The sequence below is a fragment of the Camelus ferus genome, chromosome 25, assembly GCF_009834535.1.
Source record: "Camelus ferus isolate YT-003-E chromosome 25, BCGSAC_Cfer_1.0, whole genome shotgun sequence".
Taxonomy (NCBI): Eukaryota; Metazoa; Chordata; class Mammalia; order Artiodactyla; family Camelidae; genus Camelus; species Camelus ferus.
In genome coordinates, this window is record NC_045720.1 from 6,273,462 (window position 1) to 6,298,442 (window position 24,981).

A 24,981-nucleotide genomic window follows, 5' to 3' on the forward strand; every position below is an offset into this window, starting at 1 on the left:
ACACTCCTCATTTCCTCCCCCTCAGGCTGATGCCGGGTGGCCGTGCGCGGGGAGCCGCGTTCTGTCTGTGCCTGGCTCCCCCGATCTCCGGAGTATTTGAAAGTCTCTTGAGCCTGTTCGGTTCACCCTCCCTGGGGGTGGCGCAGATTTAAAGCACAGATCTCCTCCAGCCTTTCCCCCACTTAAAAGGCTTCCGTGGCCCTGCCCCGTCCTCCAGAGTGAAGGCTGCGTGTCAGAAGCGGCCCCAGACGCGTTTGGCTGAATTTCCTTATTATTTTAAGAAATTTTAGATTAGAGTCACCCTTGAAAAATCAGAAGATTTTCTGTAAAAAATCTGGATTTCCAGTCTTCCCGCCAACAGCCAGAAGGTTTGGTGACTCTGTCCCCTGCCTCGGCAGCGTGGGGTCACTGCTGTGCCGCCCCCGCCCCGCGGCCAGACCAGTCACTCACGCTCCTGCGTGGTCTCCGGGAGCACTGGAGGTTCCCGCCTGGCACTCACCGAGGGAAGGTTCCAGACTTCTCATGGCACTCGAGGCCCTTCAGGACCTGGCTTGCACTCCTTCCACTGGTTTTTATTTCTACCTGCTGCTTCCTCATGAATTTCGCCACATAGGACACTCGGCTAGTGATTACTCTTTGTTGTCACTCCCCTTAGAATGGAACCTGCCACACTGGTCCCCCCACCATCCGTCCCCTGTGCCCCCTACACCTTTTTGTGACCCATTCCGTGTGGCCCCCAACCATAGCTTCACAAGTGTTGCTTTCTGTATGTATCTGAAGGGGTTGCCTGCCCAGAAAGTCTCTTCTGACCCCTCAGGTAGAATCTTCCCTCCCTCCCTGCAGCCATCCCGGACCCCTTCTCATTTCAGGTGGCACACAGCAGGCCTGTCCTTGCCCATGTGGCTGTCTCCCACCAGAGAGCAGGGTCTGGGGCTGCGCCCTCTCCGTCTATATGTTCTCCATGCCTAGCATGAGGAAGGTACCTGATAACTGTGAGTTGAGTAAGTGAAAGACATCTTAGGCTGTGAATCTTTGAGACCACGTGTTCTCCGCAGTGTTACTTACTACTGACTCTGAGGTCTGGTGGGCTTCGTGCAGATGAGATGAGGGGTGTGCCTGCTCTGCCAGCAGTGTCTCCCAGTGCCCAGATGGTGGCCTGTGGCACAGGCGCAGTGAATATTTACTGAATCAAATGAAAGACCGAAGAAGCCATGATGATGCCCGAAGCGGTACAGCGGCCTGCGCACAGCGGCGGGCCTGTGTCTCTGTCACTCGGACATCTTTCCTTTACTGTCCTCCTGTAAAAGGGCTGGGTGCACTCTGTGACTGATATACAGTGGTATTTGATACACCTTGGCACTTGCTCCTTAGGTAACGAATCTGACCTGGAACTGGAGAAGAAGTGTAAGGAAGATGATCGAGAAAAGGCCCCGAAGAGACCACGGACCCAGAGAGCAGAGAAAGTCCAGAAGGTCTCCTCTGGAAAGGAGGCTGCGCAGATCTCCGGGGCCAAGAAACCCATCATCAGCGTGGTTTTAACTGCACACGAAGCTATTCCAGGTGACCACAGCAAGCGGGAGGTGACAACACGGGACTCCCTTGGCACGGCTGTGCCGCGGGCAGCTTGGCAGCTGGGGCGGTGGTCCTGAACAGCTTGATCCCTGGGGGGCTCCTCAGTGGATCACCCATTCACCTGGGACAGCTGTGCGCAGAGGGAAGGGCTGACGGCTGCTCCTGCCGCCGTCGGGACCCCTGTGGCCGCGACCTGCCCTTATCATTCGTGTAGCCACTTCAGAGGAGCAGTGGCCAAGGAGAGGGGTTCTTTTCTGTGCCCCCCTCAGCCAGCCCCCCCGGATGTGCCCGTCCTCCCTGACCTAAGTGTAAGACCACTCAGACCAGGCGGCTGCTCGCTGCTTCTCCAGAACCCTCCACCTGACTTCTTTCTTTGCATTTTTTAGTGGTTCCATCATATATTTTACAACACTGGAAGTTTCTGACACCTTTTCCTTTCGCATAAAATAGCCAGTGGAGATACTAAACTACCTTTTTTTTTAAAAGGTCTCTTCCAGGAAAGGATACTTTAGACAAAAAGCAGTTTATGATAGTAGATTCCAAAGTATAATAATGGATTCTTTCCTACCCATTTGGGGTGATAGCTATCAAATCAAATAAAATAAAAAAAAATAAGTTTAGGATTTTGAGGATTGCTAGAGCCTTTTAAAGTATCTGTTTTCAATGCTAATAATAATTCATTATTTAAAATGAAAACACTGAATAAATAAATACCTCTTTATAATTCAGTGCAGAGTAAGGTGATCAGTAGAGAATAAGGCACATAGAATTTTAAAAACATTTTTTAAGTTTTAATTTTTAAATTAATTTTTTTGGGTAATTAGTTTATTTATCTGTTTATTTAATGGAGGTACGGGGGATTGAAGTCAGGATCTTGTGCATGCTAAGCACATGCTCTACCACTGAGCTGTACCCTCCCTACCAAGTCACATAAAATTATGTGACTAGAAGAAGTTTCTGGAAAGTCACTTTGTCTGCCCCACCGTACTTCAGAGCAGTATTATTCTGGGAGATGAAAATATCAGGAGAGGGGTTCCTGTTCTCAGCCATCTTTAGAGAAAGTTTCTATAATAATTCCTTAAAAATTGATGGTAGTATTTTGAGATTTCTGTAAGGGGGAGTAAAAAGTATAATCAATTTCCTTTGCTAATCCAGAAACAAGGGGGTAGACTAGAGCCTTTTCTTTAGTGCACTTGATATACAAGAGTGCATGTGCACACACCCTTAGGTGCACATACGCTGCTGTGGAAGGTCTTTGACCATCTCGTGCCATAGCTCTGCACAAGGAAAGGTGACCTTTGAGTTTTTCCTTTCCAAAACCGTTCATTTCATAGGGCGGATACAGAGGCCCAGAGACGGTGAGGTAATGTCACATTTGGGACTGGATCCCAGGCAGCTTAAATTCTTGTTCCCAGTTGATTCTGCTGCTCTATACTAACTTGATGCAGTTTTACACTTACTTGAAGTTTAACACATGTGGCTCTGTATGAAATTTTGCAGGTAAACATCTATCTATCTATCAATCTATCTATCTATCTAGTTTATTGTTGATTGTTCTTTTGCTTTTTTTTTGTTTTTGTTTTTGTTTTGTATTTTTTAATTGAAGTATATTCAGTTTTTACAATGTTCTGTCAATTTCTGGTGTGCAGCACAGTGCTTCAGTCATACATGAGTATATATGTATTCAATTTCATATTCTTTTTCACCATAAGCTACTATAAGATATCAAATATAGTTCCCTGTGCTGTAGAGTATAAACTTGTTTATCTATTTTATATATACCAGTCAGTATCTGCAAATCTCGAACTCCCAATTTATCCCTTCCCATACCCTTCCTCCCTGGTAACCATAAGTTTATTTTCTATGTCTATGGGTCTGTTTCTGTTTTGTATATAAGTTTGTTTGTCTTTTTTTTTTTTTTTTAGATTCCACATGTGAGTGATATCATATGGTATTTTTCTTTCTCTTTCTGGCTTACTTTACTTAGAATGACAATCTTCAGGTCCATCCATGTTGCTGCAAATGGCATCATTTTATTCTTTTTTTGGCTGAATAATATTCCATTGTATAAATATACCACAACTTCTATATCTAATCATCTGTTGATGGACATTTAGGTTGTTTCCATGTCTTGGCTATTGTAAATAGTGCTGCTGTGAACATTGGGGTGCATGTATCTTTTTGAATTAAGGTTCCCTCTGGATATATGCCCAGGAGTGAGATTGCTGGATCATATGGTAAGTCTATTTTTAGTCTTTTAAGGAATCTCCATACTGTTTTCCATAATGGCTGCACCAAACTACATTCCTACCAACAATGTAGGAGGGTTCCCTTTTCTCCACACCCTCTCCAGCATTTATTGTTTGTGGACTTTTGAATGCTGGCCATTCTGACTGCTATGATGTGATAGCTCATCATAGCTTTGATTTGCATTTCTCTGGTAATTGGCAATATTGAGCATTTTTTCATGTGCCTATTGGCTATTCATACGTCTTCATTGGAGAATTGCTTGCTTAGGTCTTCTGCCCATTTTTGGATTGGGTTGTTTGTTTTTTTCTTATTAAGTTGTACGAGCTGCTTATATATTCCAGGAATTAAGCCCTTGTCACTCTCATCTTTTGTAAATATTTTCTCTTATTCTGTAGGTTGTCTTTTTGTTTTGCTTATGGTTTCCTTTGCTGTGCAAAAGCTTCCAAGTTTAATTAGATCCCATTTGTTTATTTTTGCTTTTATTTCTATTGCCTGGGTAGGCTGCCCTAGGAGAACATTGCTAAGATTTATGTCAGAGAATGTTTGCCTATATTTTCTTCTAAGAGGTAATAGTGTCTTGGCTTGTGTTTAAGTCTTTGATCCATTTTGAATTTACTTTTATGTATGGTGTGAGGGAGTGTTCAAATTTCATTTATTTACATTCAGCTGTCCAGTTATCCCAACACCATTTGCTGAAGAGACTGTCTATACTTCACTGTGTGTTCTTGCCTCCTTTGTCAAAGATTAATTGACCAAAGGTTTGTGAGCTTATTTCTGGGCTCTCTGTTCTGTTTCAGTGACCCATATGGTATTGTGTCCCAATACCATGCTGTTTTGATGACTGTAGCTCTGCAGTATTGTCTGAAGTCTGGTTGGGTTATTCCTCCAGGTTCATTCTTTTTCTTCAGTGTTGCTTTGGGAATTCTGGGTCTTTTGTGATTCCATATAAGTTTTAGGACTATTTCTGCTAGTTCTGTGAAAAGTGTCCTGGGTAATTTGATAGGGATCACATTGAATCTGTAGATTTCTTTGGGTAGTATGGCCATTTTAACAGTATTAATTCTTCCAGTCTAAATCTATATGTTTTTGTTTTTAATAAATAGATCAAGTGAAAATGTACCTCAGAAGGAGGTTTTGATAGATTATTGGAAAACTTGCCCCTTCCCTGCAAACACACACACAAGTTAAACGTGGTGCTTTACAGTTAAGTTACGTACTTCTCCGGCTGACTCCCTGCACTGGGGGAGTGGGGTCAGGGCCCTTGTGGTGCCTTCTTAATACCAGTGTGTTATGCCTCCATCCAGGTGCTACCAAGATTGTTCCAGTGGAGGCCGGGCCCCCAGAAACTGGAGCCACAGACCCCGAGGCCACGGCGGCCGACCTCGCGCCTCGCAGAGGGTACCAAGAGTACGCCATCCAGCAGACACCCTACGAGCAGCCCATGAAGTCCAGCAGGTAAAGCGTCTGTTCTGTGTGACTCTGGCCACCGCCACAGAGGGTGAGAGGACCAGTATGTTAGTTCATCAGGACTCGGTCCACAAACTCGTTTGTAAAGGGTTTTGGTTTCCTGGCTGAACCTAAGGACCAACCCGTCCATCATGTCCCCAGTGCACCAGCCGAGCCAGAGTGGCCTCTGTGGGATTCACACAGAGTGGCATGCCTGGAGGCTGAGCACCTGCTGGCTTAATGTGGGTGGGGTGTTTTACTTAAGGCAAACCTCTGTTTAGCCTGAATAAAAAGAGGTGTCAACATGGCCTTCCCCAGTAAGTTTTCTGGTTTTTATAGCTGCACAATTAGTAATGAAAAAAGGAAATCCTTATTTCCCCCTTATTTTCAAAAGTGACACAAACATCTTGTAGAAAGTTCCAGCATCCTATATGATGTGCAGTTACTGTAATCCATGGTTCCTCTTCCCACGGAGGTCACTCCTGTTGACAGTGTGGTTCACATGCCACCATCATCTTTTTATGAGACCCTAAAATATAGTGCTTTGATTTTGTTATTTTTCTCCCTAACACAAAATACCAAAGGCACTCTTAAAAATTTTTACCACACCTTGATTTTTCCTTTTCAGCAAGTACATTTTTAAAAGCGTTTTGCTGTTGTATGGGTGCACTATTGTTTCTAGGGCTCTTTTTTGCTTGACGGACAACATTGTGCTCAAGGTTTTGGTCCCTCCCTCTTTCAATACTTCTTCAAAGACTTCCTGTGGGGTAAATTGCTAGAAATGAAATTGCTGTCTTACAGGATGTGAGTGCTTAAAACTCTAACTGACATTGAAAACTGCCCTCCAAATCAGGTGCGTTGATGTCCTGCAGTGAACTGGCGTGTCCCCCAGCCCCTCCCTGGCACCTGGTCACTGTGTCGGCTGTGATCTGTACCTCCAGAGGTCGGTTAGCAAACTCATCACCAGAGCTCTGCACACATTTTCCCAGATGGGAGGAAAGACAGAGAAGGCGCCAGTGCCAATGGGTTCCCTCTGTTTCAGAAAGAGGGGAAACGAGGTGTTCTTGAAGAGAGTGTAAGTTTTAGCGCCAGACAGAGCTGGGCTGGCTCTATCTAGACCCTTCTACCAGAGTGCACACAGCAGATTAAACAGCCATTGTGTGCCAGGCACTGGGGATGTGGGAGAGGACAGGACCGTCACGGACCGCTGCCCAGGTGAGGCCTCCACTCTGCTGTGACCGGACACAGTGATTCTGCCTCCGAGCCTCTCTCATACCAGCCGTGATTATGCAACAGAATCTGACTTAGTTTAGTGGTCAGAGTAAATGATAACATATATGGAAAGTGCTCTTGTTAAATTAGGACGTAATGCCATCTGGGAGGCTTCATTAATTTGTAGCCTCGTCCTCTACTCTTGCAAACGTGAGCAACTGACTTTATTTGACAAAGTTGTAAAAATAGGCATTGCTTTGGCATAACTGAGATGGAATTAAATTTGAAGATCACTCTTGTCTCACCACAGGCTGATTTGTAGACCTTAGTTAATTATCTTCAGTATATTTCAAGGTCTCTTGGGGAGGGTTTCAACTAAATGCTACCCTAGTTGCAGGTAGATATGCTCAATATTTAATCAACAGATTTAAGCTGTATTCCCATTGCCAAGCGTTCTTTTAATATTTTATAGTATAAATTATAAAATAGTTATGAAAGAGACTTTTTGCATGACGATTTTGCTTTTTAAAATATAGACACAAACTTTTGGGTTATGTTATTATAACAGTTAGATTCCCACACAAATATGATACAGCCTTATTACATAGAAAATTTTAGAAGTCTGGAAAACTGTAAGGAAAAAACAATCATTTGTGATCTCACCACCCTAAGATAACCACTGTTAATATTTTGAATGTTATTTCCTTCCAGCCTCGTTCAGCCTGTATATCTCAAAAAAATTGAGCTTATATTTTATATGCAATTTCGTATCTTGCTTTTAATAACTGAACATGTGATACTTATTTCCCTTTGTTACTCAAATTATTCACGAACTCTGTTTTGTAGTGGCATGCTGTGATATCATGAAGATATCCTGTGACCTGCTCAGCTCTCCGCGTTACAGCCAATGAGATCTTTGTAAAATGTCCATTTGATTGTACCCTTTAAGGCCTCACACTGCTTTTGGAGGACTTGGCCTCCAGGGTCTTCCAGGCTGCCGCCTCTGCAGCGGGGTCCCGTCCTGTGCTCCCGCTGCTTCTCTGGGCTCCAGCCTCTGCTTCGGCCATCTGGGTCCTTTTGATTTCCTTGATCTCTCCTTGCAGGTGCCTCTTCCTCTTCCTGGATGCCTCTCCTCCCCTGGCTTGGTTCCTGTTCCTTCTTCAGCTACCTGCTCAAATGTCCAGTCTTCAGGGCGGCCTGCCCTGCCCCCTAGACAGATGAGTCTGCCCTGACCTGGGCTCTTAGAGCATCCTGCCTTGTTCCATCACAGCAGGGGCTGGTGGGCATATCTGCCCATTTATTTGTTTATTAGGCTGGCCCACCACTAGAAGGTGAGCTCTGGGAGAGCATGAGTTGTATTTGTTTTTGTCCCCATTGTGTCCCCAGTGCCTGGAATACTTTTTCATATGAATGAATCAATGAGTGAAAAAAAAATTGTGCAAACAAACTAGTTCCCTGTGTTGGAACCTTCAAGCGGCTTTCCAGTCTTAACTATTGTGAAAAGTTGGGGCTTGAGCACCTCCATTCGAACTTTGTATTCTTTCTTTTGATGGATTCCCAGCAGTGGAACAACTGGACCAAAGGGTCTGATCTTTTAAAGCTCTGCCCAAATGCTTTCTATAATGCAGCGGGTGAGAGCACCTCTCTCACTGAGTAGGGGACGTTCGCAGTGAAATAACGGAATAGGAACCACAGGACGTCGCGGCTCTCCCGCAGCTCCCAGGCACAGGCCGGCAACTGAGGTTCAGATGCATCACCTGTGGCAGGAAGTGGCACTGAGGGCTTTGCTAGGTATTTGTGTAATAATACAAAAAAGTCAGAGGGAAGGATTCTCCTAAGACCATTCAGAACTTGCATTAGAGGAGGAAACGCTGTGGTGAGTGGTTTATTTAATTAACATTCTGAATCTAGAGTTGCTTCCTCCAGTGAAATGTATCACCTTCTAGATTTGTCATCTGAGGAAGATCCAGATTAGTTTCCTTAAATTAGCCTTGGGTTTAGCATGCAGGCAGGGTACCGACTTTCAGATTTGAATATTTTAATTACATCATGAGAATTGTACCCTCTGGTGTTTATGGCCCTCAATTCATTTAAATATTTTAAATTTAAACACAAGGCAACCTGTGTTGATCAAACATTGCTGAATGGATGGTTCCATAAATACAGACTTCACAGTTACAGTCGGTCCAGGTTCATGGTGTCTGATTAACGGTCCTAAATGATGATTAGTGTTTCTGAGGACCTACCTGGATAACCTGGGCAGAGTCCAGAGGGAGTGGTTATGGACAGAGGAAGCCTCACCTGCCAATTCCTGTCCCCAGTGCAAGTTGCAGTACTTTGGTGACTGTCATTTGTTGATTCCACAAACAAGGCACACCTGTTCCAACAGCACTGGGAGCTCCACTCAGAAGGCCTGATTCACTTGTACACGAGGGGTGGTGTTCACGGTCATGCCAGGCAGTGTGAGCTTGCAGAAGAATGTGCGGGCTCTAGAGAAAGGCAGTCTGTTTGGATTCAAATTCTGGCTTTATCACTTACGGTGTGACCTTGGGTAAATACTCAGTTTTCTCATCTGTAGAATGGGCATAATGGTAGGGCTGAGATTAAACACCTAGCAAAGAGTTTCACATGTCATAAGTTCTCAGTAAGTGTACCTGTTATTACAGTTACCATCTTATTCAGCACACACGCTGCTGGACTGAGAGTGAAAGGATCCGTGAGGCAGACCACTCTTTTCTTCTCCATCACGTGCACAACAGCTCACACAGTGCCTGAGACATACAGGCGAGTGTTAGTAAAATGAGAGTCATTTATTAATTAGTGATGTAGGAGTTTAATAAATGACAATTGAACAACCACCTTACTTTCCCTGTCTGAATTCTAAACCAACCATGATGGAGGAGGAGGCAGGTGGAGGCTCAGACAGCAGGTGCGTGACTGGTGGAGCTGTGGGAGGGAGAGCCCAGGGCAGGTGGACACTGAGCTCCTGCTGACTGTACTGCAGGGCTTGGTGGCCTGGCCCGCTCCCCGTCCTGCAGTCCCTGACCGCAGCTGGCCAGACTCATGGGGGCCACCGGGCTAGGTGTCTGCTGTATCACATGTTGTCCACAGGGAGGCATGTCCTCACCAGGAGGGGAGAGGCGAGCTCAGCTTTGAAGGCTAGGTCCTGCTCCAAACTCGCTGGTCAGATACACTCACTCACTTTTCCTGGGGAGAAGTGAGGGCAAGGACAGAGGCCAGGGGTCTTTTGATAATAAGTGGACCTCACATGGAAACTTGCAGAGAAAGAGTGTTACCCCAACATGTGATTGAATGAATAGGCAAGGCTGGATTATCAAAACTTATTGAATAAACCCAAATGGATTGTCTCTAGTCTCATGGAGCAGACTGAGTTCATTCCAGTAAGACTGGTCCTGTTAAAATACCCTGGAATACATCCAGGTCAGCTTTGGGACACCACTGGTGACCGTGTACCTTGTGAATGACACAGCCCTCTTCCCTCTCTTGCCTCCCTCTTCTTGGTGCTGCATCTCTCAGCCCAGACTCTTCTCTTCCCAGCTACTTTCATCCAGGTTAGAGGTCCCTTTCTCTTTTCACCTGCACATACTCCTGTCACCACTTATGCACTGTCATGTGGCCAGGTGCTGGCCTGTCTCCTCCCCCACCCCCCAAGGCTGTGAGCTGCTGAGGAACAGGGACCCACCCACTCTTCCATCCTCGTGTGTGCCTGGACCACACAAGGTCCTCGGGCCCTACTTGTTGATGAATGAATGCATCCATCCATCCTCAGCCCTGTTTAGCTCCCTTTTCAGCCTTTGCCGTTTGCACGGGGAAGGTTTAGAGTCTGCAGCGGTAACCGTGCTGTCGTCTGTTTCCAGGCTAGGGCCCACCCAGCTCAAGATCTTCACTTGTGAGTACTGCAACAAGGTCTTCAAGTTCAAGCACTCGCTGCAGGCGCACCTGAGGATCCACACCAACGAGAAGCCCTACAAGTGCTCCCAGTGCAGCTATGCCAGCGCCATCAAGGCCAACCTCAACGTGCACCTGCGCAAGCACACGGGCGAGAAGTTCGCCTGCGACTACTGCTCCTTCACCTGCCTGAGCAAAGGCCACCTCAAGGTGCACATCGAGCGCGTGCACAAGAAAATCAAGCAGCACTGCCGCTTCTGCAAGAAGAAGTACTCGGACGTCAAGAACCTCATCAAGCACATCCGCGGCGCGCACGACCCACAGGACGGGAAGGTCAAGGAGGCCCTGGACGAGCTGTGCCTGATGACCAGGGAGGGCAAGCGGCAGCTGCTCTACGACTGCCACGTCTGCGAGCGCAAGTTCAAGAACGAGCTGGACCGCGACCGCCACATGCTGGTCCACGGTGACAAGTGGCCCTTTGCCTGCGAGCTCTGTGGCCACGGGGCCACCAAGTACCAGGCGCTGGAGCTGCACGTCAGGAAACACCCGTTCGTCTACGTGTGCGCCATCTGCCTCAAGAAGTTCGTCAGCTCCATCCGGCTGCGCTCGCACATCAAGGAGGCGCACGGGGCAGCCCAGGAGACCTTGGTCTTCACCAGCTCCATCAACCAGAGCTTCTGCCTCCTGGAGCCTGGCGGGGACATCCAGCAGGAGGCCCTGGGGGGGCAGCTGCAGCTGGCAGAAGAGGAGTTTGTGTTCCAGGGGGTGAACGCATCTAAGGAGGCGGCCGGCCCTGGGGATGCTCGGCCCGGGCAGGGGCGGGGGACGCCGGAGACCCCCGTGGAAGTGCCTGCCCCGCCGGTGCGCTCGGCCGCCGCCCAGCTACCCTGTGAGCTGGCCGCCTCCGAGGGGGCCTCGGACCTTCATCCGCACTCGGTGGTTTCGGATGAGTTCTTGTTGAAAAACGATGCCTCTTCCGCGGAGGCTCCGGAGGCTCCGGCGAAGACCTTGGACACCCAGCAGGGAGGCTCCGCCCAGCCCCAGGGCGAGGACGTCACACCACTGCTGCCCAAGGCCAAAGGTGAAGCAGACCCAGAGGTCCAGGGTGCTGAGAGCCCCCCGGCCGAAGGACAGAAAGTGGCTGCCCTCCCATCCGATGGCCCAGATCCCAGCAGGTGTCTCAGGTCGAACCCAGCGGAGGCCTCAGACCTTCCGCCGGGAGCTGGTGGGCGGGACGCGGCCCTGTGCCAGCCTGACTCCTGCACGCCTGCCCCTGAGCACCGGGCCGGCATCACTGCGTTCATGAGGATCCTGGACAGTTTACAGAAGCGGCGCATGAACCCCGGCCTGTGCGAGAGGATCCGGAAGGTGTATGGAGACCTGGAGTGTGAATACTGTGGTAAGGGGCGGCGGCTCGGGGCTGCAGCCGGGCGGAGCTCTCCTTCCCGGCGGCCCCACCCATCCCCGCCTGGCTGGGGGTCACCGCGTGTTTGATTTGAGCGCGTGTCTCTTGGCAAAAACACCTTCTAAGTGAGCTAGCCCTCATTTGTAGATAGCAACGGGTGGCCACCGTGGTGCAGTTTAGTGCGTGAAGGCTTTTGAGAAGGCAGCCGGGATGGCGGGGCAGCCCACCGTGCCGGCTTGGTCAGGCATGCATGCGGAGGTTTACCCCACGGCCTCGGCCAGAACGCTGTTAACCAAGAGGAAGCTTCCTTCTGGCACGTGACAAGTTTGAAGTAGAGCTGTACGTTGTGGCCATGTTCTAGATGAGCAGAGAAGAGGTCACAAAAGGGGCTGCAGCTCTTTGTAGGGAGACCCTGAATCCAGCCCTTCCAGCTCCCGGTGAGAGCACGGCCTCTGGGTCTCCTGGTGAGCTGGCAGGACCGGAAGTAGCTGTCCCAGGTGTCAGCAGAATTTAGCACCTCTTTGATTTTACGCAGATGCATAATAGCATTTGGCACCATAATTGGTCCCCAGTAAACGTTTCTTTCCTCCTCTCTTAGTTCTGACGTCATGCAAAAGTAGTAGCACCCTTAATATTTACAGCCTCCCACCTTGGAAAAGTAATTTCCAGACAGAGATGTGGTGGAAAGTGTGCAGGGTGACCCGGACGAGCAGGAGAGGGAGATAAATATAGTAGTTGAAAAAAAAATCAAATTCAGGATAAAAGAAACTTCCTTGTTCTCATGTGAAAATATTTTTTTAGGCAAACTTTTTTGGTACCAAGTGCATTTTGACATGCATGTCCGCACCCACACCCGGGAACATCTGTATTATTGCTCCCAGTGTCATTATTCCTCCATCACCAAAAACTGCCTTAAACGCCATGTAATTCAGAAACACAGTAACATCTTGCTGAAGTGTCCCACTGACGGCTGTGACTACTCGACTCCAGATAAATATAAGCTGCAGGCACATCTTAAAGTTCACACAGAGCTGGTAAGTAGCAAGCCCGAGCGGCAGCCCCGTCTCCCCTGGGTGCTCCTTGCTTTCTCGCATTGATGCCTATGGAGGTGTCCCTGCTTCCTGTGAACACAGTGTGTGAGCGTCCAACCCGGAAGACGGAGAGGTCCTTCTCACAAAGCAGGCCCTTCACCTAACGAGTGCCTTCATCCCAGGGTTCCCTTCGCAGGGAGAGTCTCAAATATGGTGGAAAAAAGATTAAGGTTGAATAAATTTGCTTTCTGGGCGAATTTTTCAGCATGGGAGAAGGTCTCCATAAGAAAGATCTACAGAATGGAAATAAAGCAAGGGTTTCTTAAACGACATTTTATTTTATTTTATTTTACTTTTTTCATGGAGGGACTGGGGATTAAACCCAGGACCTTGTGCATGCTAAGCACGTGCTCTGCCACTGAGCTACACCCTTCCCCCTTAAATGACATTTTAAAAAACTATTAATAACAGGGATGACAATAATAGTAGCTGCCACTAAAAGTTGTTGAGAGATTAAGCTAGGTAATGCCTGTGGAGAGCTCGGCACGGCGTCTGGGTCACAGTGAGAGCACTGTAAATGTTGATGGTCACTGTTGTCATATTATTGTGTTATCTGTTGGAAACTCAGAGAGAATTCTGCAGGGCCCTTTTATTAGAAAAGAAGTGATATGTTAATTCAAGGTTCTGTTAATATTCATGGTGATAAAATTTGTTTAATTCTTTTGTGGGTGATCATGTAACATAATGGATGAAAGTTATTTTAGCACATTCTCCTCTAACTTGAGAGGCTGACACCTGAGAGTGATTTGAGACTCTCAGAGTTATAAAGGTGGCACACCTGGCCCCAGGTGCGGTTCTAGTTTAATTGAATTCCATTTTATGCCACAGACAGCACAAAATGCAGCTTCAGAAACTTGACGTGCTCCCTCCGTTTTCTGGCCTACAAATCGCTAACGCTCCAGCAGTTTGTTACCAAGGGCGAAGGCAGGGTGTTTTGGGTTTAGTGGGTAGGTAAGAGCACATGCACTGTGGGGTTAGATACCTGCATTCAAATCCTGTCCCCAGCATTTACACATCTTGTGTGATGTCGGACAAGTCACTTGTCCTTTCTGAGACTTGCTAGCCTTCTGTAAAAATATATATATTAAAAATGTGTATCTTTTTTATACACACTCCCATACACATGTATATATACACATATATGCACAGATACATCCACATATATCCACACATGCATTATAAACACCCACAGGTGTACACACAGGTACCACACGCACCTCTAGACACATAATACACGTGTACATGCGTGTGTCTGTGGATCTCAGAGTGGAGTGTTCCAGGTAAAGAGCTTGGCTCAGTGCCTGTACAGCTGACTGGAGCAGCCGCTGTCGGTCACCAGGTACCTCCTAGTACGTGTTCCATCCCTTCCCTGTCTGTGTGTGGGGGGCGTGAAGGCGTGTCATTCCTGTTTACTTTGGAATTGCAGTTAAGTTGATATGGCTTTCAGTATTCTCATGGGCAGGGAACACTGAGGTGGCAGAAACCATTACCGTGACTTCGCCAGAAACTCTTACGAAATCCAGAGGGGGTGAAGCCAACCTGGGAACAGGGCTCTCGGGGCCAGTGTTGGAGCGTAGCAGTTGAGACCAGGTTTCAACCATGGTTCTCCCGTTTACCACGTGTTTGGCCTCAAGAGGAGTCACAGAACTGCGCTGTGTGCCTCAGTTTCCCCATCCTCAGGTGAGGACAAGGTGAGGGAGCGTAAGTTAGTGTCTCAGAACAGGGCCTGACACGGAGCAAGCACTTTATGCCTTTGACTGCGAGAATTACTATTATTTATCCCTTATCATTTTGGACCTTGTTGCTCTGGGTTTAGAGGTTATGAAATGTGAGCTAAAGCCTGGCGTGGACGAGGAAGCTGTGAAAGAGCTTTACAATCGGGGGTCACACTCAGCTCCTTCGTGCCCACTGTGGGTGTCAGAGATGCACGGTCCAGCTCAGGTACCATCTGGCCCTTGGGTGCTGAAGCTCGCCTTCCTGGCTGCATCCCTGGGCCTCACAGTCAACAGGGGAGCGTCGGGAATGTGTACTGAGATCTTTGACCCCAGTTTCACATGCTTTCATTTTTCTTGATACACTGGCATTTAAAGAAGCTTCTCTTTTCAACCTTGCTTGGTTTTGATCTTCCTTTGAAGAGGCTTCTCTCTTCAGCACTGACACTCAAGAAGGCACCTGGAGGAGTATCAGTTGCTGTTTGCATCCTGTGGTCCAGGCCCCGTGTGACCTTACTGAATTCTCATACTACCTCCAGGAGGTGGGGACTGTGTTGCCCACTGGGGAGTCTGGGAGCCTGCTGTCCCAGAGTCATTTGTAACTTGCCCACATTCCCACTGTTGGAAGGGTCACAGATGGGATTCAAGCCCCGTGCCCATCATAATTCCCTGACTCTCAGCAACCATTTCTTGGCTAAAGATACACCTAATGATGGGGAGGCGTGTGCATCTAACACAGCGCCCCCCACCCCGCTCCCAGTAGTAACCAGATGGTGTGACTACAGTCAGGGATGTACTGGCATCAAGGAAATGTGCGGACCGAGTCAAGGGAGTTAGTCAGTGACATTTCTGGAGCAAACCCACTTTTTATAGCACTGTGCAAACTTTGTGAAAGGGAGACTTGAGAAGCCACGGTTTTGTACAACAAAAGGGGCCTTCAGGTTCTTACATGTTAGAGTTCAGACCCCTTATCCGCCTGTGTGATCTTGGGCAAATTGCCTAGCCTCCCTGAACCTCAGTTTTTCTCATCTGTAAAATGGAGATATGGTACTTTCTCCTCCCTCTCAGGACTGTAAGGATTAAATTAGCAAATAAGTAGAGCACACCCAGGTCAGTGTTTTCTCAGTCCCCAGGTCATGGTCCATGGTTTGTGAAATTAGTTTAGTGGATTACAACTAGGATATCTCAAAAATGGAGTGGAATAGAATGAAATAGAAATTTTCAGCACTGTTTACCCATAACAAGGTAGTAAGTATTGTCTTCTGAGTCCTTTGTTTCCGTGTTTCAATGTGTTTGTATGTCAGTGTGTGTTCATGTATGTTCTGGGTGGCGAAGTCAAGTGGGTGGCCTCCGCGGGGCCCATAAAATAAGTTTGTAAGTCACTGACCCTGATGATGTAATTTATGACATCTTGACTCAGAATTACTTGGGGGTAATTGTTATGAATGCAATTCCCCACTCAGACCTCCACCATACTTTGTCGGGGGTGGGGGGACCTGGGAACCTGTTATTTAAATAAGTTTGTCCTGATGTAGACACTTGAAATAGCAGGAAGTTGAGCTCATGGTGGAGGTACAGGGTATGTCCGTCTGTTCCCTTTATCTCCTGCTTGTGTTCCTTCTCAGAAGACTCCTGGGTGCCCGAGGCCGAGGGCACTGCAGCAGCTACGAGCCTGCAGCTGGGAGGAGTGGGCACATTTTGGTGTCGCATTCTACATCTGCCACTTGGAAGCGGTGTGGCTTCACTGCCTTCCTCTCTGACCTCTGGTCTGCAAAGTGGGATAACAGTCCCTGCCTCCAGGGTTGCTGTGGGAATTCAGTGAGATGACGTTTGTGAGGGACACGGCACAGGTCCAGGCTTGCCGGGGAGGCCCGTCTACCCTAGCGCATCCTTGTTTTCAGTAGTGGTGGCAGGAGGAGGAGGAGTGGCTGCGTGGTGGTGGTGGCGCTTCCATCCAGGGTGTGGTGCCTGTCTTTGAGAAGTGCTTTGTCTGCTGTAAAGTTACACAGATTTACAAAATCTTACATGTGCTTGCTAGAAGTAAACTCAAATAATATATCGCCAGCACTGCACAGAGAAGGAGAGGGAGCTAGCTCCAGTATCTTTCTGGAACGCAATGGGTCCGTCTTTGCTTTTTTTTTTTAGACACTGTCAACAAAGTCTTTTTATTTTTTAAATTTTTAAATTGAAGTATAGTTGATTTATAATGTTACATTACTTTCAGGTAGTACTTTTTTTTTTTTATAAATAGAGTAAAATGTTATTGAACTAAAGCAATTGGACTCCGGGTTTTCCCTTTGCAGCAAGCGTATGGTCTTTTCTTACACCATCACAGACCAGTTTGTTTCTGGGCTGCCCTCTTTGGGCGTTTATCCACAGTGCTGGAGACCTCGGGCTACTGGAGCTTTCTGTGCATAAAACAGCTGCCCGTTAGCAAGCCCGAGGTCCGGAAGCGAGGGCACATTCTGGCAGAACAGAACCACTTTCAGTGGCCAGGATGATCCTTGAGTTGAAATTCCAAATGGAGGACATTTCTGGCTCTTTTCTAACTTGTTCAAATTAGCCACAATTTAAGTGTCACCTTTCCTGTCTTTGCCACACTTTCTGCGTGTCCCATGATGATGACCGGCCTCTGTGTGCTGGCACTTCTCACTAGGTCATGAGCCCTTGAGGGCAGGGCCAGTGTCTCCCACCCTGTCCTCAGTGCAATGCCCAGCACGAGACAAGGTCCCTGGAAGGTTTGAGGAATGAATGAGTGAGTCCATAGGGGTCATCAGATTCTGGAACCACGGCCTTTTTATTCCTGAGAAATTGTTCAGAGTGGAATCCCTCGCCATACTTCTGTAACTTGGTCACCTGTTTCATAGGGGTACTTATATGATATCTTCACCCACCGCTAGTTGCAGACTTGAGAACCATCCTGTTGCTTTGGGGGCCAAGGCATCTGCCACAGAGACGTAGACCAAGGCCAGGTTCACCCAGAGCTGTGAGCTGGGCTCTGAGCATCAGCCCCAGGGCTGCTCCTTCCCCCAATACCATGACCCCAGCCTCCTGCTGCCACCTCTCTTCTTTCAAAGAGTCTTGTGTTGCTTTGAAGGCCGTTTCCATCAGAGCAAACAAACCTGAGGGCTGGGCTTTTACCATCATTGCGTCGTGGGTCTCTCCCTCTCCTCCTCTGCCAAGGACTCTTTTAACCACCATTCTTTTTAAGTTTGCCGTGTCAGTTTGGGTTTTCATCTCCAACTAGGGAACTGAGGTTTTGAAAAAGAAATAAATGAGTCCTTGGAGTGCACCCTTCTCCCAGCACCCTTTCCCACTGCCTGCATCCTTCCGACAATCTTCAAAGGCATCGAGAAATGAAGGGCCCTGATAAACTCTAAGATAAAATTGCTTCCAGACTATCAGAGATTAAAAGGAAAAAAATCAAACAGCAAGGGCTCACGAGAGATCACTGTAAACTCCTTCCAATTCCCTCTGAATGCCTCCATCAGCTCCGATGATGAGGACGTTGGGGGCAGCCGACGGGGCGGCAGGCCTCCTACACAATGCATGCTGGGCCCAGGGCATCTCTCCAAGTGGCATGTGAACACGCGTGTGCAGGTGCTGCGAGTGATGGAGTGACCAGGAAGGTCAAGGGACATAGGAGGACGGTGACTGGGAGTACACTGAGAAGCCTGGAGCCCGAGATGTATCCTGGGCAGAAGCTGGTAGCATTGTCTGGGCAGAAAGCTCGGGAGAGTTGCACAAGAGCTGCCTGGACCCCTTGGGCATCTGAGCTTAGCAGGCCTTGCATGGAACCCAAATGCTTGGTGGGAAGTGCGTCTAGACTGTTCGGTTGTCCAGAGGGATTATGGTTTTGTTTCATTTTTGTTTTTAAATATAAAGTACGCAGCCTCAGGAGACATTCTGTACTGGCAGGAACTAATCCACAAAGGAATTTGGAAGAATGCTCACTCAGATCCACCTTTTGGAGATTCCAGAGTGCGTTAACCCACCAGGAGGTCTGGTACCTGAGGCTGAGCTGCATTAATAACAATGCTGAAACCACGAAAGCAACGTCACTCAGATTTATTGAGCTCTCACTGTAGTCTGGCCTCTTTTTAAGCATGTGATGTGTGTGTTTTCCTTTAATAAACATTATTTTTTAGAGCAGTTTTACATTCACTGCAAAATTGAGCAGAAAGTACAGAGATTTCCCCACGTGTCCCCTGTCCCCATCCATGCACAAGCTCCCCAACCACCGATACTCCCAGACCTTAGTGCTACCTTTCCTACGGTTGACAAGCCTGCGCTGACACATGAGTAACACTCACAAGCCCATGGTTTACATCAGGGTCCACTCCTAGTGCTGCCCGTGTTTGGGCTTTGGACAAATGGCTAATGGTGCATAGCCATCATCATAGCATCATACAGAGAAGTTTCACTGCCCTACAAATCCTCCACCTATTCATCCCTCTCTCCCCTCACCCTCTGGCGACCACAGATCTTTTTATGGTCTCCATCATTCTGCCACTTTTCAGAATGTCTTATAGTTGGAATCATAAATACGTAGCCTTTACAGATTGACTTTTTTCTCTTAGTGATATGCATTTAATCTTCCTCCACATCTTTTCATGGCTTGAGAGCTCATTTCTTTTTAGCACTGGATAACATTCCATTGCTTGGAGGTATCACAGTTTATCCCTTCACATCCTGAAGGACATCTTGGTTTCTTCTAAGTTTTGCCAGTTATGAATAAAGCTGCTTCATCTGTGTGCTGGTTTTTGTGTGGACATAAGTTTTTAGTTCATTTGGGCAAATGCTGAGGAGTGTGATTGCTGGATCATATAGTATGAGTATTTTCGTTTTGAGAGAAACTGCCAAACTGTCTTATAGAATGTCTGTACTGTTTTCATTCCCACCAGGCAGTGAGAGTTCCCATTGCTCCACATCCTCACCAGCATTTGGTGTTGTCAGTGTTTTGGATTTAGGCCATTCTGGTAGGTGTCTGGTGGCATCTCGTTGTTTTGATTTGCATTTCTCTGGTGGCATATGACATGGAACATCTTCATATGCTTTCTTGCCATTTGTATATCCTCTTTGGTGGGATGTCTCTTCAGGTCTTTGGCCTATTTTTTTATTGACGTATAGTCAGTTACAGCGTGTCAGTTTCTGGTGCACAGCATAACGTTTCAGTCGTACGCACACATACATATATTTGCTTTCATATTCTTTTTCTTTATAGGTTACTACAAGATATTGGCTGTAGTTCTCTGTGCTACAGAGGAAATTTATTTTTTATTTATTTTATATATAGTAGTTAATATTTGCAAATCTCAAACTCCTAATTTATCCCTTCCCACTTCCTCTCCCCCTGGTGACCACTAGTTTGTTAACTATGTCTGTGAGTCTGTTTCTTTTTCGTGGCTTATTTTTTGATGGAGTTGTTTTCTAATTGCCAGTTTTAAAGAGATTTGTGTGTGTGTGTTTGTGGGTGTGTATTTTGAAAACAATTCTTTATCAGACATCTCTTTTTCGGATTTTTTTTTTCAGTCTGTGGCTTATTTTTCATTCTCTTGACAGTGTATTGTGTAGAGCAGAAATTTTTAATTTTAGTGGAGTCCAGTTTATCAATTTTTTTCCTCAGATAATGCCTTCAGTGTTACATGTAAAAAATCATTACCGTACCCTAGATCATCCAGGTTTTTTCCTTATGTTCTAGGAGTTTTATAGGTTTGTATTTTGCATTTACATCAATGATCCATTATGAGTTAATATTTGTGAAAGGGTGTAAGGTCTTTGTCTACATTCTTTTTTTTTTTTTTTTTGCATGTGGCTGTCCCGTTGCTTCAGCATCATTTATTGAGATGACTATCTTTGAGCCATTGTGTAGCATTTGCTCCTGTGTCAAGGATCAATGGACCTGTATTTAAGAGAGTCTATTTCTGGACTGTATTCTGTTCCATTTGGTCTGTTTTTTCTGTTACTTCACCAGTACCACACTGTCTTCATCACTGTAGCTTTACAGTAAGTCTAGAAGTTGAGTAGTGTCAGTCCTCCAACCTTGTTCTCCTCTGATATTTTGTGATGGTTTCTGGGTCTTTTGCCTCTCCATATAAACTTTATAATCAATTTTTCAATACCCACAAAATAGCTTGCTGAGATTTTGATTGGGATTGTAGGTCAAGTCGTGAAGCACTGACGTCTTGACAATACTGAGTCTTCTTACCCATGAACGTGGGATAGCTCCGCATTGATTTAGTTCTTTGATTCTGTTCATCGATTTTGAAGGTTTCCTCATATAGGTTTTGTACATGTTTTGTTAGATTTATACCTAAGCATTTCATTTTTTATGTGCGGCTGTAAACAGTATTGTGTTTTAAATTTCAAATTCCACTTATTCATATGCTAGAATATTGGAAAGCAGTTGACTTTTGTATATTAACCTTATTATCCTGTAACTTGCCATAATCACTTATTAGTTTTGCAAGGATTTTTGTCTATTCTTTCAGAATTTCTACATAGATAATCATGTCATCTGCAAACAAAGACAGTTTTAATCTCTTCCTTCCCAATCTCTATGTCTTGTGTTTTCTTTTCTTGCCTTACTGCATTAGCTCGGACTTCTAGTATGATGTTAAAAAGGAGTGCTAAGAGTGGACATCCTTGCTTTGTGTTTAATCTTAGTGGGAAAGTTACTGATTTCTCATCATTGTGATGTAAGCTGTAGGTTGTTTTTAGATATTCCTTATCAACTTGAGGAATTTCCCCTCTAGTGCTAGTTTAATGAGCATGTTTATCATGAATAGATATTAGATGTTGCCAAATTCTTTTTCTGCCTATATTGATATTATCCTGTGATTCTTATTTCTTAGCTTGTTGATGTGATGGATATATTAACTGATTTTGGAATATTGAATCAGCCTCGTGTACCTGGGATACATGCCACTTGGTTTGTGGTGTATAGTTATTTTTAAACATTATTGGGTTTTCTGTGCCAGTATTTTGTTGAGGATTTTTGCATCTATATTCACAAGAGATATAGACCTATAATTTTCTTTCCTTGTAATGTCTTTGTTTTTGGTATTAGGGTAATGCTGGCCAAACAGAATGAGTTAGGAGGTATTTTCTCTGCTTCTGTGTTCTAAAAGAGACTGCAGAGAATCGTGTGATTTCTTCCTTCAATATTTGGTAGATTTTGCTGGTGAAGCCATCTGGGGCTGGGGCTTTTTATTTTTTTGAAGGTTGCTAATTGTTGATTCAATTTTTTCTAATAGAGATAGCCTATTCTGCCTATTCTTGTATGAGTTTTGGCAGATTGTGTCTCTTAAGCAATTGGCCTGTTTCACCTGGGTTGTCAAATGTGGGGGCATAGAGTTGTTCATAGTACTCCTTTTACTATCCTTTTGATGTCCATGGGATCTGTACTATGTCCCCATCTTTCATTTTTTTTTTTCCCCTCTTTCATTTCTGATATTAGTAATCTGTATCCTCTTTTTTTCTTGGTTAGCCTGGCTACAGGCTTAATGATTTTATTGATCTTTTCAAAGGACCAGCTTTTGGTTTTGTTGATTTTTCTCTATTGATCTGCTTTCAACTTCCTTGATTTCTGCTCTGATTTGTATTTATTTTCCTATGCTTATTTTAGATTTAATTTACACTTTCGGCTTTCCTAGGGGGAAGCTTAAATAATTGATTTTAGATCTCTTTTCTAATACACACAGTGGATGCTATAAATTTCCCTCTAAGCGTAGCTTTCATTGCTTCCTACAGATTTCAATAAGTTGTATTTTCATTTTTATTTAGTTCAAAACATTTTAAAAGTTTCCTTGAGGATTCTTTTCTGAATCATACGTTACTTGAAGCGTGGTGTTTAATCTGCACATATTTTGGGGCATGCCAGCTATCTATGACTGATTTCTAGTTTAATCCATTGTGGTCTGCAAGCAGACTTTGTATGATTTCTAATGATTTCTATTCTTTTCAATTTGTTAAGGGGTATTTTATGGCCCAGAATGTGATCTGTTCTGGTGAAGATTCTGTGTGAACTTGAGAAGGATGCGTATTCTGCTGCCGCTGGATGAAGCAGTCTGTAGATGTCAGTTGTACGCAGCTGATTGGTGGTGTTGTTGAATTCAGCTATGTCCTTACTGACTTTTTTACCTACTGGATCTGTCCATTTCTGAACGAGGGGTGTAAGAGTCTCCAGCTATAATAGTGGATTCATCTGTTTCTCCTTGGAGTTCTATGACCTTCTGCCTCATGCATTTTGACCCTCTGTTGTCAGACGCATACAGTGTGCAGGGTTATTACATCTTCTTGGAGATTTGATGCCTTCATCATGTTATGCTCCTTTTCAACACTGATGATTATCTTTGTCTTGAAGTCTGTTCTGTTTGAAATTACTAAGCTACTCCTGCTTTTTAAAATTAATATCAGCGTAGTATATCTTTCTTCATCCATTTCCTTTCAATCTGTATGTCTTTATGTTTAAAGCGAGATTCTTGTAGCCAACATATAGTTGAATCTTGTTTCTTGATCCATTCTGACAATTTCTGTCATTTAGATCATTGCCGTCCAAAGCGACTATTGGTAGAGCTGGACTAATATTTACCACATTCATTACTGTTTTCTATTTGTTGCCCTTGTTCTTTGTTACTTTTTTCCGTCTTCTGCTCTTTTTCTGCCTTTTGTAGGTTTAATTGAGCATCTTACATAATTCCATTTTCTCTCTTTTCTTCGCAGATTACTTATACTTATTATTGTTGTTATTATTACTATTTTTTTACTTTTTTAAATGGTTACCCTGGAATTTGCAATGTACATCTACAAGTAATCCAAGTCCACTTTCACATAGCACTATTCTGCTCTATGGATAGTGTGAGTACCCTAAAAAAATTAAAATTCTAATTTTTTCTTGGTACCTTTTGTATCATTGCTGATAATCATTGCACACATACAGAAGCATGCATGTGTATGTGTAAACATACAGTATTGAATACATTGTTGCTATAGTTAATTTTGACAAACTTTAGTGAGATCAAATAGGATTTAGAAAAATACCTTCACTTATTCCTTCTCCAATGCTCTTTCTTTATATAGATTGAGTTTCTGACTTTATCATTTTCCTTCTCTCTAAACAACTTGTTTTAACATTTCTTGTAAACCAAGTCTACTGACAACAACTTTATTTGATTTTTGTCTGAGAAGATCTTTATTTCTCCTTTACTTTGGAAAGATAATTTTGTAGGGTACAGAATCCTAGGTTTGGTGGATTTTTTTTTTCTACACTTTAAATATTTCACTCCACTCTCTCTGCTTGTGTGGATCTGAGACATTGGATATAATTCTTGTCTTTTCCCTTCTGTCAGTAAGGTGTTTTTCCCTCTGGCATCTTTCTGTATTTTTTCTTTACCCTTGGTCTTCTGTAGTTTGAAATTAATAGGTGGAGTTTACTTGGTATTTATCCTGCTTGGTATTCTCTGAGCTTTCTGGATTTGTGCTTTGGTGTCTGATATTAATTTAGGGAAATTCTTGGTCATAATTGTTTAAAGTATTTCTTCTGTTCCTTTGTCTTTTTTTTCTCTTTCTGATATTCCTGTTATGCATATGTTACACATTTGTGGTTGTCTCATATTCTGTGTTTTTATCAGTCTTTTTTTTTTTTCTATTTGCTTTTCAGTTTTGGAGGTTTCCACTGAGGTACCTCAAACTCAGAGATTCTTTCCCTCAGCTGGGTCCAGACTACTAATAAGTCCATCAAAGGCATTTTTCTATTTATGTATTTTTGATCTCTAGAATTTATTTGTTGATTGTTTCTGAAAATGTTCATCTCTTTGCTTTGCTTACATTGTCCAGCTCTTCTTGTATGTGTCTACTTTACCCATTAGAGCCCTTTGCACATTCATCATAGCTGTTTTAAATTTCTGCCCTGATAATCACGACATCCCTGCCGTGTCTGAGTCCTGTCCTGATGCTTTCTCTGTCTTCAGACTATGTTTTTTGCCTTTTGTTATGCCTTGTAATTTTTTCTTGATAGCTGGAGAGATGTCCTGGGTAAAGGAGCTGCTGTACATAGGCCCACTGTGGTGTGTCGGTAAGGTGTTGGGAGGGGAAGCGCAAGGTCATCCTGAGGTTAGGTCTCAGGCTTTGGTGAGCCTGTGCCCCGGACATGAACTTCACCAGTGCATTTGTCCTCCCCATTTAGGTGGGAAAAGATGACTGAAGTGGGCTGGGTTTGGGTACTTCCTTTCTTCCGTGAAGATGTGGCCTTCTCCCACTTGCAGGTCTCTGTCCAAGTCTCCCCTTTTCATAAGGACACTAATCATGTTGGATTAGGGCCTGTGACCTCATCTCAACTGGTTACATCTGTAATGGCCATATTTCCAGATAAAGTCACATTCTG

The 24,981-nt window shown here is 45.1% G+C and overlaps 1 protein-coding gene across 4 annotated transcripts in view; it reads left to right on the top strand.

Annotated features, from left to right (window-relative positions):
* ZFAT (zinc finger and AT-hook domain containing) overlaps nt 1-24,981 on the top strand; it is a 137,564-nt gene that overhangs the window by 51,698 nt on the left and 60,885 nt on the right. For all 4 annotated transcript variants that reach the window (XM_032467923.1, XM_032467926.1, XM_032467924.1 and 1 more), the window contains exons 4-7: nt 1,372-1,560; nt 5,127-5,277; nt 10,359-11,788; nt 12,596-12,828. In XM_032467923.1, the coding sequence (XP_032323814.1) occupies nt 1,372-1,560; nt 5,127-5,277; nt 10,359-11,788; nt 12,596-12,828 (2,003 nt within the window). The remainder of the gene's footprint in view (nt 1-1,371; nt 1,561-5,126; nt 5,278-10,358; nt 11,789-12,595; nt 12,829-24,981) is intronic.